Source organism: Otolemur garnettii, unplaced genomic scaffold (assembly GCF_000181295.1).
Source record: "Otolemur garnettii isolate 467f Iridium unplaced genomic scaffold, OtoGar3 scaffold00008, whole genome shotgun sequence".
NCBI classification, from domain to species: Eukaryota; Metazoa; Chordata; class Mammalia; order Primates; family Galagidae; genus Otolemur; species Otolemur garnettii.
Window position 1 is genome coordinate 33,443,638 of NW_003852403.1, and position 16,867 is coordinate 33,460,504.

At 34.7% G+C, this 16,867-nt stretch overlaps 1 protein-coding gene across 1 annotated transcript in view; it reads left to right on the forward strand.

Annotated features, from left to right (window-relative positions):
- Nucleotides 1–16,867, forward strand: part of PTEN (phosphatase and tensin homolog) — a 98,939-nt gene that overhangs the window by 69,436 nt on the left and 12,636 nt on the right. Inside the window, exon 6 of the mRNA XM_003783677.3 lies at nt 12,879–13,020. Coding sequence (XP_003783725.1) covers nt 12,879–13,020 — 142 coding nt within the window. The remainder of the gene's footprint in view (nt 1–12,878; nt 13,021–16,867) is intronic.

A 16,867-nucleotide genomic window follows, 5' to 3' on the forward strand; every position in this document is an offset into this window, starting at 1 on the left:
TTCTTTTTCTTTGTTTTCATCTATTATTAAAGATAAAGTTCCTGTATATGATAAACTCTGGGTACATGAGCTCTTTGAGTTTACCTTTAATGAGGTAGTCCCAGCTACTTGGGAGGCTAAGGCAGGAGAATCGCTTGAGCCCAGTAGTTGGAGGTTGCCGTGAGCTGTGATGCCACAGTACGTGGGGCAACAGCTTGAGGCTCTGTCTCCAAAAAAAAAAAAAGAAAGAAAGAAATTTAATTGTCTTAAAACTTGTAAAGATACTACTGGTTTACCTGATGGTTAGAATAGTGGCAAAATAATGAATTTTTAACCTTTGATAAAATAACTAATTTTATCATAAGAAAACTTAGCTAAGCATGGTAAAGCTACTACACAACTGCATAATCCTTTCTGAGAAATACATTGTAATTGATTATCTAGGGGTTTTTTGTTTGTTTTGAAACAGAGTCTTACTTTCTTGCCCCGGGTAGAGTGCTATGTGTCGCAGCTCACAACAACTTTAAACTCTTGGACTAAAGCAATTCTCTTGCCTCAGCCTCCCAAGTAGCTGAGACTATAGGCCCCCTCCACAATGCCCAGCTATTTTTTTTTATTGTTGTTGTTGTCATTGTTTAGCAGGCCTGGGCCTAGTTGGTGCATGTGACCAGCGCACTAACTACTGAGCTAGGGGTGCCGAGCTCCCACTATTTGTTTTTAGAGGTGGAGTCTCACTCTTGCTCAGGCTGATCTGGAACTCATGAGCTCAAGCAATCCACCCACCCTGGCCTCCCAGAGTGCTGGGATTATAGGCATGAGCCACTAAGCCTGGCTCTCTTAAGTAGTTTTATTATTAAAATATCAGTAGTAGGTTTATCTTCTTTTTGCCAATATTTCCTTTTAGGTTGAGTTTGTGGAATTACATTTTTCTGATTGTGAGTATGATTTCTGAGTATGTGTTTTGGAAGGACTTCCAAAGTTTCACTATTATGTGATTAATTTTATTAGAACTATCTTTAGTGTTATTTTATTTGTATGCTTGATTTTAATTATGGAGAAACATTAAGAAGCTAAAGAAAATTGTGTTCTGGTGACATACAGAAGCAGAATCTTTTTTTTCTGTTTCTATTTTATTTTATTTATTTTTGAGACAAAGTTTCACTTTGTCACCCTCAGTAGAGTGCTGTGGCATCACAGCTCACAGCAACCTCTAACTCTTGGGCTTATATATTTCATTTTATTTTTTTGAAAAAAAAGAAGGTAGTTGTCATGTTTGGGTGGTGAATTTGTAGACTTTGCAGAGACTCTTCAAAATAATCAGTCTCAGAGTTGTTACATATATCTTCAGCAGATAAGGTGCAAATTAGGTGGCAGAGTGATGGGTGCAAACTAACCATAAAATGTGGCATATTATCAACATCCAAATAATACTTCAGGTTTTGAATTTTGCACATTAGTCAAATAACTGATGCGTTATAGAAAGAAAAAGTGTTCTGAGAATGAGACAACTGCTTGAGGGAAAAAAATTCCTACTTTTTTCCCCATAACTTACAAGAAGGCAACTGTGTTATATTTCCTTAAAAGTCATTCATGAATATTTGGCAAATTATTCAAAAGCAAGCTGTGAATAGCTTTTTTTCCTTCAAGAAAGCATGCTGGGGCAGTGCCTGTGGCTCAAAAGAGTAGGGCCCCGGCCCCACATACTGGAGGTGGCAGGTTCAAACCTGGCCCCAGCCAAAAACTGCAAAAAAAAAAAAAGAAAGCATGTTACAGGGCAGCTCCTAGGGTTGGTTCCCTTCTAATCCTATGCCTCACACTATTTGCATGTGCACTTACGTTACACAATTATAATAGATAACTCACACATTTATTGTAAACTATAAAAAAAGATTTAAACCATCCTGAGAATGCTGGTAAGTATGTGTTTTGGAAGGACTCCCACAATTTCTTGAGTTTAAAGATGTGATCTATTAACATGACAAACTTACCTAGAATCACTGCTGTTCCCTTCTGTTCCCCATGCTTCCCCCACCCCATTGCACATAGAGTAAGCGTTAATATTTATTTTCTTAGATTCACCTTTTAGGAAAAAAATTTAAGCAGTTTCAGTTTTCTTTTTCTTTGTTTTCATCTATTATTAAAGATAAAGTTCCTGTATATGATAAACTCTGGGTACATGAGCTCTTTGAGTTTACCTTTAATGAGGACTTACATCTTCTAGAAATAATAAATGTTAACTTTAAATGATACTAAGAAAAGGAAATTTAAGCCGCGCATGGTGGCTCATGCCTGTAATCCTAGCACTCTGGGAGGCCAAAGTAGGTGGATTGCCTCATCTCACTGGTTTGAGTCCAGCCTGAGCAAGAGCAAGACCCTAAAAACAGCTGGGCATTGTGGCGTTGTGGCCTATAGTCCCAGCTACTCAGGAGGCTGAGGCAAGAGAACTACTTGAGCCCAAGAGTTGGAGGTTGCTGTGAGGTATGATTCTATGGCACTCTATAGAGGGCGATGTATTGAGACTTTGTCTCCAAAAAAAGAAAAAAAGGAAAGGAAAGGAAATTTAATTTTTCTGGGGAATTAATTTTTATATTTTAATCTTAAATCAGGTTTTTAAATTCTGTTTACTAAATTTCCTTATGTTGTAACATAAGGAATTTCTTTACATAAAACAAGCTGTCATTACTCTTTTAAAAAATACACTAATGTAACATAGTTATTGTTTCCTAACATTAATTTTTCTGTACTAAACTATGTACCTCTGATAGATACTATTTAAGCTTTTATCTAGTCTACAGATTCATAAATCATAGAACTTTTATACCTTGAAGGAACATAGCAATTACTTAATTCACACTCATTCTAATATGATCAATAAGACAGATTTGCAAAGATTACCCTGTCTTAAATCATATAACTTGTCAGTTTAACAACTCAAAACCCTAACTTCTCACCTCAAAACCAGTGTTCTTTCTGGTGTACTATTTTGTACAAATTATTTTTCTTTGTTTGTTTTGATTCCCAAAGTAGAAATAGAAACTTAAAAGAGGGGAAAAAAGCAGTTATTTTATAGTGCATGAGGACTCTTTTACTTTCAGGTCAAAGAAACTCAAATCAAAGCAGCTTAAACAAAAAGAGACATTTATTGACTTTTATAATCTAAAAACTCTGTCCTAGAGTTAGATATTCAGCAGATGTCAGCAGTGCCTCTTGTTTTCTCTCTCTTCATCTTTTTCCCTCGCTTTCTCTTCTTTTCTCTCTTCTGTATATACTTTATTTTCAGATAAGCTCTCCACAAGTAATGACAAATATAGTTCTTAGTAGCTTCAGTTTTACTTTCTACCTGTTTCTGCATCTGCAGTGGGAAGAGAACTGCAATTTAAACAAAAATTGGTTGGGTTGATTCCTGATTTTCCTGGGTTGGGAACTCCTGAACCAAATATTCTGGCCAGGAAATGGAATTCTCTGAGTAGGACACGTATGTGAAGCTGAAAAGTATGGTCTAACCCCCTACCCTTAAGCATCTTCTTCTGGAATAATAGCTTCTCAAAGAAGGAGGGGAAAGGATGCTGGGCAGAGAAAAAAATATTAGTTGTCTACTTCACATTGTTCTCTAGGATTCTGTGAATCATGTGTAATTAATATATAGTTGCAATTTTTGTAGAACTGAATACTGTAACACTCTAAACTTTGAATATTCTTTGGAGGCAGGAAAGAATAAGACCTCAGAGAGGTTCTAACTCCATTCAAATCACGTAATTATTTTACATGCTATTAGTAAAACCCAGGACACCTGAGTAAAGAAATTTCTGGACTCAGGTTCAGATCTTGGTTTTGAGCAAGGTAATTGATGTGCAGTGAAGCCATTCTCTGTTTTTGAGACAGAGTCTCACTATGTCACCCTCAGTAGTGTGCCATGGTATCACAGCTTACAGTAACCTCCAACTCTTGGGCTTAAGTGATTCTCTTGCCTCAGCCTCCCACATAGCTGGGATTACAAGTGCCTGCCACAACGTTCAGCTATTTTTTTGGTTATAGTTGTCGTTGTTTGGTAGGCCTGAGCTGGGTTCGAACCTGCCAGCCACAGTGTATGTGGCTGTTTTCTTATCTTTAAGGTAGAGATGATAATATCTATCTTGTAAAGTTGTGGTAGCATTAAGGTTTGTTTGTTTGTTTTTTATTTCCAAATATTAAGGAAATATAAATGTTTTTGTTACTTGGATACCTTTTATAATGCTTCAGTCAGGGCTTTTAGTGTGGCCATCACCTGACTGTATTTATTGTACCCAACAGGTAGGTTTTTACCCCCACCTTTCTTGATTTCTTATAATTGTTATATCTCTTTGTGAGCATTAGAGATTTTTGTAGAACGTTGGCAAATAGTTTAACATATAGTAACTACTGATATATGCTGTAATTGTAATAGTCTTTTTCTTAAGAGATATATTTCTTCCTTTGTTTGAATTACTTTCCTGTGATAATCTTACCATGAACATTTTGAAATGTAGATTTGTAAGCATCAAACAAATACTATTATGTTGAAACATCTACATTATTTCTGATTTTAGAAGTGTCAATGAAAAGTTTACTGAAATAGAAAATTACTCTGAAGTGGTTAGATTGTGAATTTGTCTTAGAAGAACATCTGAGGGCATTTCATAGAATATGAACAAAACATTACATACCTTGTGTTATGGTGTTAAGGTGGTATTCTGTTCTGGTAGTATTATATTATTTTAGGTCTGAAAGATATAGCCTATACGAAGTCTCTTTTTTAATCATATATAAGGGATTTACATAAAACGACTGAAGTTTAAATGGTTGCTTAATATCAGGCAAATTTAAATTTCTAAAGAAGATTACAGGATCTCAGTATCATTAGCATGTAAAGCATAAAACTGGATCAAAAATACTAGTTCATACTGACAGAGCACACTGCATGTGAAGGCTTAGCATTTATTCATATTATATGTGCTAATAAACACATCAAAATTTATTAAGAAAAAAATTTTTAAGCAAAATCTGGAAGAAATGAAAAATTAATAGAAAAGCAATGATTAGAATCTTTCATGTACTTGAAGAAGGTAAGAAAATGCAGTCATGTGTTGCCTAATGATGTTTGGGTCAGCATCAAGCTGCATACACAGTGGTAGTCCCATAAGATTATAATGAAGCTGAAAATTCCTATCACCTAGTAGCACATCACATTACTTATGTGTTTGTGGTGATACTGGTATAAACAAACGTGGGTTGCCAGTCATAAAAGAATAGCAGTAATAGTTATGTGTAGTACATAATTCTTGATACTAAATGAATGTTAAACTTAGTTTATGTATTGAGAATACTTTTTATTGTTATTTTAGTATGTACTTATTTTACTTATTAATAAAAAGTTAACTGTAAAATGCCTCAGGCAAGTCCTTTAGAAGGTATTCCAGCAGTCATGGTTGTCATTGGAGGTGACAGCTCCTTGCACATTTCTGCCTCTGCAGACCTTCCAGTTGCACAAGATGTGGAGTTGAAAATAGTGACGATCCTGACCCCGTGTAGGCCTAGTCTAATGTGAGTTTATGTCTTACTTTTTAACAAAAAAAGTTTGAAAGTTAAAAACAAATTTAAAATAGGAAAGACCAGGGCAGCGCCTGTGGCTCAAAAGGGTGCCGGCCTCATATGCCGGAGGTGGCAGGCTCAAACCCAGCCCCAGCCAAAAAAAAAAAGAAAGACCACATAGAAGGACATAAAAAAATTTTTTTGTAAACAAATTATAGAAAGCTAAGATTAATTTATCATTGACAAAAGTAATATTTTAAAATAAATTTATTATAACCAATGTGTGCAATGTTTGTACAGTGGTGTCCTAGGTCTTCATAGTTACCCACCATTTCCTTCCTGACTTATCCAGAGCAACTTCCAGTCCTGCAAACTCCTTTTGTGATATGTGCCTTATACAGATATACCCTTTTTTATTCTTTATACTATTATTTTACTGTTCCTTTTATATGTTTAGATGCATAAATACTTACCATTGTGTTATAGTTGTCTACAATATTCAGTATAGTAACATGCTGTACAGGTTTGTAACCTAGGAATAAAAGGCTGTGATATCTAGGTTTGTGTTCAGTACACTCCATGATACACATATAGTAACAAAATCATCCACAGAGGTAATTCCTATTAAGTGGCACATAATTGTATATAGATATTGTGAATAATATAATAAAATTGGCCCATAAAGTTTCTCTTTTTTTCTGTCATTCACAAAACCAGTTACCAACATTATTCATTAGACAAACTACCAAAAAAAACCCTCACTTGCAAGTAAACAATATATAAGCCCCTAAGGCACAGGTGGCTTACACCTGTAATCCCAGCACTTGGGAGACAGAAGGGTGGGTGGATTGCCTGAGCTCACAGGTTGGAGAACTTACACATTACACACATTACACTTACACATTACAGGTGGCTCACACCTGTAATCCCAGCACTTGGGAGACAGAGAGGTGGGTGGATTGCCTGAGCTTACAGGTTGGAGAACAGCCTGAGCCAGAGTGAGACTTCATTTCTGAAAATAGCTGGGCATTGTGGCAGGTGCCTGTCATCCCAATTACTTGGGGAAATGAGGCAAGAGAATTACTTAAAGCCCAAGAGTAGGGCGTCAATTGTGGCTCAAAGGAGCAGGGCACCGGCCCCATGTGCCGGAGGTGGCGGGTTCAAACCCAGCCCCGGCAAAAAACCCAAAAAACAAAACAAAAAAAGCCCAAGAGTTTAAGGTTGCTGTGAGCTATGGTACAACAGCACTCTACCAAGGGCTACAAAGTAAGACCCTGTCTCAAAAAACAAAACAATATGTAATCCCCATTTCTTGATGACAATTCTATTGAACTAGAATAGAGTTCATATTTATATGGAACTTTAAAACCATTCTTTTTTTTTTTAATTAAATCATAGCTGTATACATTAATACTATCATGGGGTACAGTGTACTGTTTCTATATACAATTTGAAATATTTTCATCCAACTGGTTAACATAGCCTTCATGTCTTTTGTTTTTAGTTATTGTGTTAAGACATTTATATTCTACATTTAGAGAGATTCACATGTACCCTTATAGGTAATGAACCATAGGTGTCACATGAAAAGGGAAATAGAAATTTATATTAGAATTGATAAAAATAAGTTAGAATTAAGGCAAAAATATTAATGAATTAGGAAATAGTAATCTACTTACCTAATACATCCAAATATTGATTGTGTCAAAATGCCAATAAAACCAATACAGCTTTTGAAAACTAAAGATGAAAGAAAAGAAGGAAGACAAAACCTAGATGTTGAAAGGCAATAAAAGTACAGTGTGAGGCAATGGTAAAAATGATTCTCAGGTCTGTGCTAGTCGATTTGAACATGCCAGTGGAAAACAGGCAATTTTCAGTGAAAACATCATCATAAATGATTGAAGATGTGATACAAAATCTGAATAGACTTTGAAGAACGAAAATGTTTAGAAGCCCTCAAGATGTATCTAGTTTAAATTGCATTTAAGGTGGCTTCTTATCAACCTGGAAGCATCAAGTGATTTTGTTACCAAAATTGGTGCAGGTCTTAGAAAATATGTGAAACTTCACAGGGGGTTGCTTATAGAACCCTTATACCATAACCGAATATAGGTAGCATTTATCTTAAAGATAGGAAGCCAGAAAGTACAATTTAGGGGAAAATGAAATACTTCATCTTGGCCAAAAGTAAGAGTATGTGCAAGGGAATCGTGAGAGATAAGAGTGAAAAAAGAAGTTGTGGCTGTATATTCATTTTATGATTGAATTATAGTGTTGTTTGGCTAGATACAGGATACCATTGACCATTCTGAATTTTAGGTAATGGGATTAATCTTACACTTTTGTAAAATCCAAATGTAGTATTAAAGATAGATTGGAGAAAGTCTGATAATTAGTTGGCTATGGCATGTTGCAGGAAGAAACTGAGATAGGCCACAGAAAACCAGAAGTGATATTTTTAATAGTATTTCAGAGTCAAAATCTGTATAGATGTGGAGGAATCAAAGATGAGTATACTAAATGAACTTAATCTCTGGTTTATTTCCCATTGTGTGTGTATGCATGTATTTATGTATGTCTGTAGAGGACTGGTAATATGCTGACTGTATCTGTTACCTCTGCTCTGCTGCCTGGACCTTAAAGTCATTCATTGAAGGAGACAGTTATTGTGTAAGATTGATGATTAAAGTAAAGTACTGGAAGAGATGGGATATACATAGAGAAGGGACAAAACTTTTGAGATATGCCTACATTTAGAGACAAGAAGAGACAAGACAGCCTGTAAGGGTAGGAGGAGAAATTATTAGAAAGTAAGTTCTATGACAGAAGCATGGATTTTCCCAATGGCTGCCAAAAGATCAGCCAGGGTAGGACTAGGAAAACAGTAGGAAATCAAGTGTTAAGAAAGTATTCATTACCATTACTAAATCAGCCTCATAATAACCAGTTTCTCTGGCTATTAACACTTTTTTTTCCTACTAGGCACTGTGGCTCAAGCCTCTAATCCTAGCACTCTGGGAGGCCAAGGCCGGTGAATTGTCTGAGCTCAGGAGTTAGAGACCAGCCTGAGCAAGAGCAAGATCCCATCTATTAAAAAAAAAAAAAAACCACGTGTTGTTGCAGGCACCTATAGTCCCAGCTACCAGGCAGGCTCAGGCAAGAGAATTACTTTAAGCCCAAGAGTTTGAGATTGCTGTGAGCTATGATTCCATAGCACTCTACTGAGGGTGACAAAGTAAAACTCTCTCTCAAAAAAAAATAGAGAAAGAGAGGTAGAGTAAACAGTATGGTCATCAATCATTGCGGTCAAGAATTTAATAAATGCATACTAGAAGAGTTATTGAGTGATATGGATTTCAAATAGATGAAGCTGTGAAAAAGTGGGCTTCAAGGAATAGTGGAAGTAATATCATATGTATACTCCTGAGTTGTACCTCCTCGTCTGTGAACATGAGAGAATTGAAGAAGCAATGGCTGACTTTTTGAGATGACGGCCCAGGAATATAGTGCTAAGTCAACCAGAAGAATGCTAACTTTAGCTAAAGTTAGAATGTGTTGAAAACACATTGAGGGAAAAAAAGTTAAGACTATAGTTGACCCTTACACAATGCAGGGACTAGGTATATCAATCCCCACATAGCTGAAAATTTTTGACTGTCATAGCCTTCTATTGACCAGAAGCCTTACTGGTAACATAAACCATTAGGTAACACATGTTTTGAATGTTTGTATGTTATATGTGTTTATATACTGTATTCTTACAATAAAGTACTATGTAGAGACCAGAATATATTAAGAAAATCATAAGGAAGAGAAAAATACATTTATGGTACTGTACTATATTTATTGATACCGTAAGACTATATTGTCTGTTTATAAGATAGAACATCTGTCTGAAAGGCCAGGCAACCACAGCTGCTGGATTCAATCTGTAGTACATAGCAAGCAATTCAGCTTTTTCTTAGGAATTTTCTTTGCTTTTTGGAGTGTTTCCAGCATCACTGGTGGCACTTCATATGGGTCCCCTAGTGTTATTCAAGGTTTACAGTGTTGCATTTAACATGGTGAAAAATACGGGAAAACCACAAGAAATTGCTTTTTACTGCAACATGCAATTTATTGGGGAGACAAACTACTCAGTTGGTGTCATACAGTGTTTTAAATAGATTCTTGCAATACTTGATCTCACCTCAGTAGCAATAGGAGGTGTCTGCAAAGTTATTACAGTAGTAGAGTAGGTACTACAATTAATTTATATAGTTATGATAAAATAATGAATCTTTGTTTACATTTCTCAACTGCACCTGTAGCCATGTATAGTCTTAAAGTGTTTGTGTACATAAATTAGATAAATTGTAACTTTTCAATGTAACTATTCATGAATGTTTTATAATAACGAAGGACAAAATAGACTAATGTCAACATACTTTTTCTTAATTTTTTTAAATGTTTCTAGACTATGTGATTTGTTAGCAAGTTTTTTCAAATTGTTGCCCATCTCCAAAAATTCCCAATATGTTTATTAGGGGAAAAAACCACTTTTGAGTGAACCTGTGCAGTTCAAACCCCCATTGTTCAAGAGTCAACTGTGTAAGTAATTTTCTTCACAATTATGAGTGGAAAGGGGGAGTTACTAGTGGTAGAAAGTAGACCTGTGTCTTTGGCATGTGATTATAGACCAGTTTAACTTCTTGGCTAGAGAATAAAACTGGTTTTTATTAGATGTAATTTAAATGAAAAATAGAAAACTTGAAAACATGGAGTATTTTTTAATCTCCTAGCGGTTTAAAAGTACAGCCTTTTTCTTATATGTATAAAATAGGTTTTCGGAGATCAGTAAAATTTTGATTTCTTAGATTTTAGAAAGATAAATGTTTTAAATTTTCATAATCATAATGGTATAAGTAAATCATACATATAAATCATGGTTTTCAGTTTATATATTCAAGAAGTATTTGAAGTATAAGTTGCATTGTTAACTTAGTATGGACTTTATACTCATTTTATTTGAAATCTAGATTGCAGAGTATTAAATTTCAGTGAACATATCTTATGGCCTAGAGAGATAGGACGAGAGTAAGGAAACATATTTTTGACTGTGGCACATACACACTTGGGCTGTCTAACCTTTTAGTTTTTTGTTGATCTGGGCATGTTGAATTTATTGCTGGCAAGGTTAACAGGTGGATAAGAATTGCAAAGTTAAGAAATGGAAGCCTAAGTATGCATGATTTTGACAGTAAAATAACTAAATTTTAAAATGTGCTTTCTTTGAATTGCACCAGCAATTTTGATTTGGCTGGGATTCACACATAAATTATTCACTCATTATTGACAACTAGTAGATTCATGTATTCTTTATATGTTTGCCTAGCCCTTTTTGGTGAGGATTAACTAAATGTATAAACACTTGCATTAGAGACAAGCTACCAATCCTTGCTACTTGGGAAAACTCAAAGCTTTGAAAACCTTTTATTGTACACAAACTTATACCAAAAGTGGAGGTAAAAAGGAAAAAAATCCACTAAACCACAGCACATGATAACTTGACAGTCTCATTTTCTTATAGGTTTGCATTAACTTATGAAGGTGTTAAATTTATTTAATTTTTTGAGTAGATAATAAAATCATATAGTCTGAAAATTCTCATGGTTTAAAAAAGTACCCTACCCACCCATGTTCCATCTGCTCTTTCATCTACCCTTCCTGCTGTATTCTGTCTTGATAAACATGAAGGGTAGATTGTTTACTGAAGTTGCATTAAATAATGGGGTATAATAAAAATTAAATTTAAATAGTCTTTAAACTTTAATGATAATTTTTAGTTTTTTAAAGTCATTCAATTTTACTACTTTTTCTTTAAGAAAAATACATGGAGGGAAATTCCAGCTATTTCAAAACTATATCTTAAATACAGGTAGAAATTATAAAATTGTTAATTAGTATTTGTGTACCATTTTGTAGTTTTAGCATACTTTCATATAACTGCATTTGGTATTTGATGCTCATGAGAACATTGTTAAGAAGGAAGGGTATATATCATTATCTTCATTTTCCTGAGGAAACACATTGGAGTTTGTGTTCTAACTGTCAGCGTTCAAATTCATATCTCTGACTACAAAAGATACGGTCTTTGCACTGTGGCCAAAATCTTAAATCACTTATCATCATTTGAAATGGTTTATATATGTTTTTTGATACTAATTTATATACACGTACATTTGACTGTAATAAAATTGTTAACCTTAAAAAAACTGAGGATACTACAGTAGATACCTAAATACCTGTTTCTATTCAAAAAACCTGTTAAAAAAATTCACATAAGTGCGCTTTGTACTTTTTTCATTAGGGGGAAGAAGGATCTTTGTGTCCAGAATTTTTAACACATTAGGAAGATTTAGATACTAATAGTAACTTAGAAAGAGATATTGAAAATTCTTTTTCCTCCTAAGTATACTTATATTTAAGGTGCAGTTTTCTGTAAGTCACTTCTGTTAGAATTCTTAATGTTGTTTATTATTTGCCTTATTTATGTAAATTGAACTTTGTATCATAAAAAAGAAACCTTAGACAATCTCTTACCTCATTTAGTCCACATTACTAGTGAATACATCATTGCACATATTTGATTTTTTTTACATAACTAACTCAAGTTTCCATTAAATACCACATGAATATATATTTATGCCTCTGTAATACTTAACATTTTCTAGGAATTTTATATTTTTTCCCTGGTTTCTTTAACAAAAAGATACATGTAGGATAGGGATATTTAAGTACCCCTGTTAGTGGGTTGCTGCACAAATTAATATTACCTGCATATTCCTGTTTTTGTTGGGCTCTGAGGTAGCATCACTTTTTGCTATGGTTTTTTTCACCTCTGAAAGGCAGTATGCCTCTGTCTACTTTGCTGATTTTGATATGCTTTTCCCTGTGTGTTTTTAATAAGAGTTCATAAATCCTTGTGGTGAGCTGCAGGTATAAAGAGCATAACTGTTGGACAAAGACCTTTGATAGTTGTTTGGGATATGCAGTGGCCTTTGCTAATGGGGTTCATGGATCAAAGCATTGTTGTGACCTTTGAATAAATGAGATGTTATGATGATTGTATTTTAAGGGAGGGAAGTTATTTTGATACTGTCCTCCATATTGATGTTACTCTCATTTACTCTTGTTATCGAGCTGGATTTAAGTATTAATCATTTAAGGTCAAATTTCTAATATATCCATGTTCTTCAGTGGCTACAACCTGGTTACTATAGCAATTTAGTGAAGTAACTGTCATGAAACTTCTTTTTTGAATTTGGCTTCTCTCTCTCTCTCTCTCTTTTTTTTTTCCTGTCCACCAGGGAGTAACTATTCCCAGTCAAAGGCGCTATGTGTATTATTATAGCTACCTGCTAAAGAATCATCTGGATTATAGACCAGTGGCACTGTTGTTTCACAAGATGATGTTTGAAACTATTCCAATGTTCAGTGGCGGAACTTGCAGTAAGTGCTCAAAATTCTCATCCTTCCGTGTATTGGAACACGTTTCCTACCATGTCTAGAAGTTTATATTTAAAATCTATAAAGAAATTTACCAGGAGAGTGTATTCTGAAGTATTTGAACTGATTAATCCGTTGTTCAGCTCATTAAGGTTAGGAAGGCAAGTCACATTTATGAAAGAAATATCCTTCATCCACCAAATGCAGACTCAATTCTGACCAGATGACTACATCTATTCCATCAGATGTCTAGCATGAGATTAGCAGTGGAATTCTGATGTTTGAGCAAGAACCAGTTCTCTCACATCTTGGAAAGACTAGCTATTGATTGTAATGTTGAAAAGGAATAATACACAATAGGCTGAAATATAATGAGTGAAGAACAGGATTGAGTCAAAGCTTGTGGGATGTTAGAGACGACCTGGATTGGATTAAGATCTGGGTTCCAGTTCCAGTTACTGTGCTCTGTAACCCTGGGCACATTATCTGTCTCTCTTTGAGTCTGCTTATGAATAAAATGCAGAGACTTTGAAATCTGGAACTACCTGCAGAAGTACTAAGTATAGATCATGTCATTAGTGTCTGCCTCTAATTATTTTTCTTTGGCCTAACCTCTGCAATTGTATTTATATACAATATAATATATATGCTGTTAACAAGTAGTTATCTACTATAAGCAAAATAAAAGTTTATTAGCTTATCTAGAAACTGTAAAATTGTTTCTTAACAATTTAATGAACATTATTTCTTTTAATAATTTAGTGATATTTTATAGTTTGCTAACTGACTTTTAGCTTTCAGCTTTAAGTTTTGCTTTTCAGTGTTCATGTAGTTAAAACTTTTTCTATGGCTCGGCACCTGTGGCCCAAGTGGCTAAGGCGCCAGCCACATACACCTAAGGTGGTGGGTTTGAATCCAGCCCAGGCCCACCAAACAACAATGACGGCTGCAACCAAAAAATAGCCGGGCGTTGTGGCAGGTGCCTGTGGTCCCAGCTACTTGGGAGGCGGAGGCAGGAGACTCCATTGAGCCCAGGAGTTTGAGCTTGCTGTGAGCTGTGATGCCATGGCACCCAGGGGGACAGCTTGAGGCTCTATCTCAAAAAAAAAAACAAAAACCTTTTGTGTCCCCAAATTAATTTATGCCCAGAAATTGATTTCTTTATGTTGTTTATCTTTGTCAAGTAGATGTGATTACCTTCATCAGATCTTTCCTGTATTCTCAGAGCAAGGGAACTTTACCAAAGACCACAAATTTACTCTAACAGCATGCTAAATGCTTTTAAAGAGTCTTACTGATACTTTTTTCACCTCAGTACAGTTTTTAAAACAGCCAAGTGCAAGGTACTGAGCTGTTGGAGGTGATTGACATGGGAACTTAACAGATACAGAAAAGGGAAAAGGAGGAAAATACCCATGCTCTCTTCCTAGCATAGATAAGAGCCTAAAATAGTATGGAGGTAATAAAGGAGAACATTCGGTTCAGTAAGCTTATCTAATATAATTCTTTCACATTGGCCTCTCTAGCAAAAATCTCTTGTTAGTTCTGCTCGGCTTGCCTACGTTTATTTATACTCCATTTTATTTTTTTTTTTCTTTTGGTCTCATAGTATTACATTTAAACTTTTACTGTTACTGACTACTGAAATCTTGTTAATCCTTGCTAATTTTCTAGTTTCCTGTTTATGCTGTGTGATTTAATACTGTGTAACAAATCTGTAATTATAATAGAAGTCATATATACTTAATAAAGATTATAAGTGTAAATAATAAACGGTATGTTCAAAAAAAGTTTTGACAAGGATTATCAAATAGTTTCATGGAGGAAGTCCACCTCTTTATTGAATATTAGACAAAGCATACATATCTGATGACAGATTATCACTTAAACAGAAGGAAGTATTACAGGCAGTGGGAAATAGCTTGAATTGAAGCCGAACAGAAGGAAATGAGCTGGGTAAGAAAAGTAGTGGCAGAGAATAGAGTAGGAAGGGAATGTGGGACTTAGTGTGAGAGGATCATGAATGGAGATGACAGACTTAGTTTGATAAATACTATAATATCATGGTACTACTGGAGGCTTAAACCATGTTTTAAGGACAGTATATATAAAGTTGTGATTGTAAAAGGAAAAAAAATAGTGGAAAGTAAACTAGTGATGAGACTTGCATAGAGCCAGATGTGCTAGAGCAATTAAATGGGATTTGGTTAGTTTTTCTTTTGCCATTTATAACCAAAGATTTTGTCGAAGTTTTGATCCTGGTCAGGTGAATGATTTCACAGAAAGGAGAAGAAAGAAAAGTGAATATCAGAATTGGAGACATGAAAGTTGATATTTTAGTTTTAAATCAGCTGAAAGTGAGCCATTCATGTGAAGATACTCAGTGAGTACTTGGAAGTGTAAGTTTGAATCTAAGTGAGAGATACCTGATGTTTTGAGGAGGTATCAGGGAGAAAGTAGGTAAACCTATCATGTAAATACGTGTGGAGTTAGGGGAAAGAAGAGAGTGAGGACAGATTAGAGGAAAGGCAGCATAAGTTCGAGAGGTAGAGGAGGAATCACGAAGAAAACTAAACTAGGGGGTGAAAAATAAGAGTATGGGGCGGCACCTATGGCTCAGTGGGTAGGGCGCCAGCCCCATATACCAAGGGTGGCAGGTTCGTAGCTGGGCGTTCTGGCGGGTGCCTGTAGTCCCAGCTACTCGGGAGGCTGAGGCAAGAGAATCACTTAAGCCCAGGAATTGGAAGTTGCTATGAGCTGTGACTCTACGGCACTCTACCATGGGCAATAAAGTGAGACTCTGTCTCTTAAAAAAAAAAGAAAGAAAGAAAAATAGAGTATGAGACAACTGCAAAGTTGTCAGAGGTATTAACTTCTTAATTGATTGTCTTAATATTTCTAAATGAAGGAAAAGTTAACTATAGGATTAAAAATGTTGATAAAAGATAATTAATGTGATTTTTTTCTCAAGATTATATCAGTACGTATGTATCCAAGAAAATTTAACTCTGATTTTTATTTACTGGGTATGGATTTGTTTTTTGTTTGTGTTTTTTTTTTGGAACTCAGTCGGTTTATATCAAAGGATAATATAAGAATTGTCTGAAAAGTCAGTCAGAATCATACTTATATTCGACTTCTGATAAGTTAGACGATATAGGTATATGTAAAATGTAGAATTCACATAGAGGTACTCTTGTAATCTCATGTAGATTTTGAGTGAAATTTAGTGATTTGAGCTTTACTGCTTATTTTTATTAAAACAATTTTAGCTTAGTTTTTTAAGAGAGGTTCTAAGTAGCATTGATTTAATTAGGCTATGAATTATTTATGCAATCCTAAAATTCTTGAATTTTAGATGTAATTTAATTAAAAACTGGCTATACTGTTAGTTTACTTTCTAATGTCCTACAATCAGGATTCAGATTCTGAATTAGCGGCGTTAAGATTAATAAGATGTTAAGATTAATACGGTGTTTTGTCTCTGTTAATTTTATCACAGCTATGAAATCAGACCTTGTTCATTTGCTTTTTCATACTAAACTTCCCAGAGAAATTTTCAGTATCACATAATAAAGTTTTGTGAAATGGCTCATTGCACTTTGAACCTTGAGTCAAGGAAGTAAAATTTATAGACAGATTGTTGTTGTAATATTTCTCCTTTTTGAGGTAGCTTTTTTTCCTCGTAATAAATGTTTTATAAATCCATATCAGAATAACCCTGCATGCTTTCATCAGAGATATTTTTTGACTAATATTGCTTTAGATATCACATAGATGAGGTAGTAGGTGTTTATTAAATTGAAAATTTCATTACTTTGGTTTAGCTTTTACCTTGTTCTTAGTCATT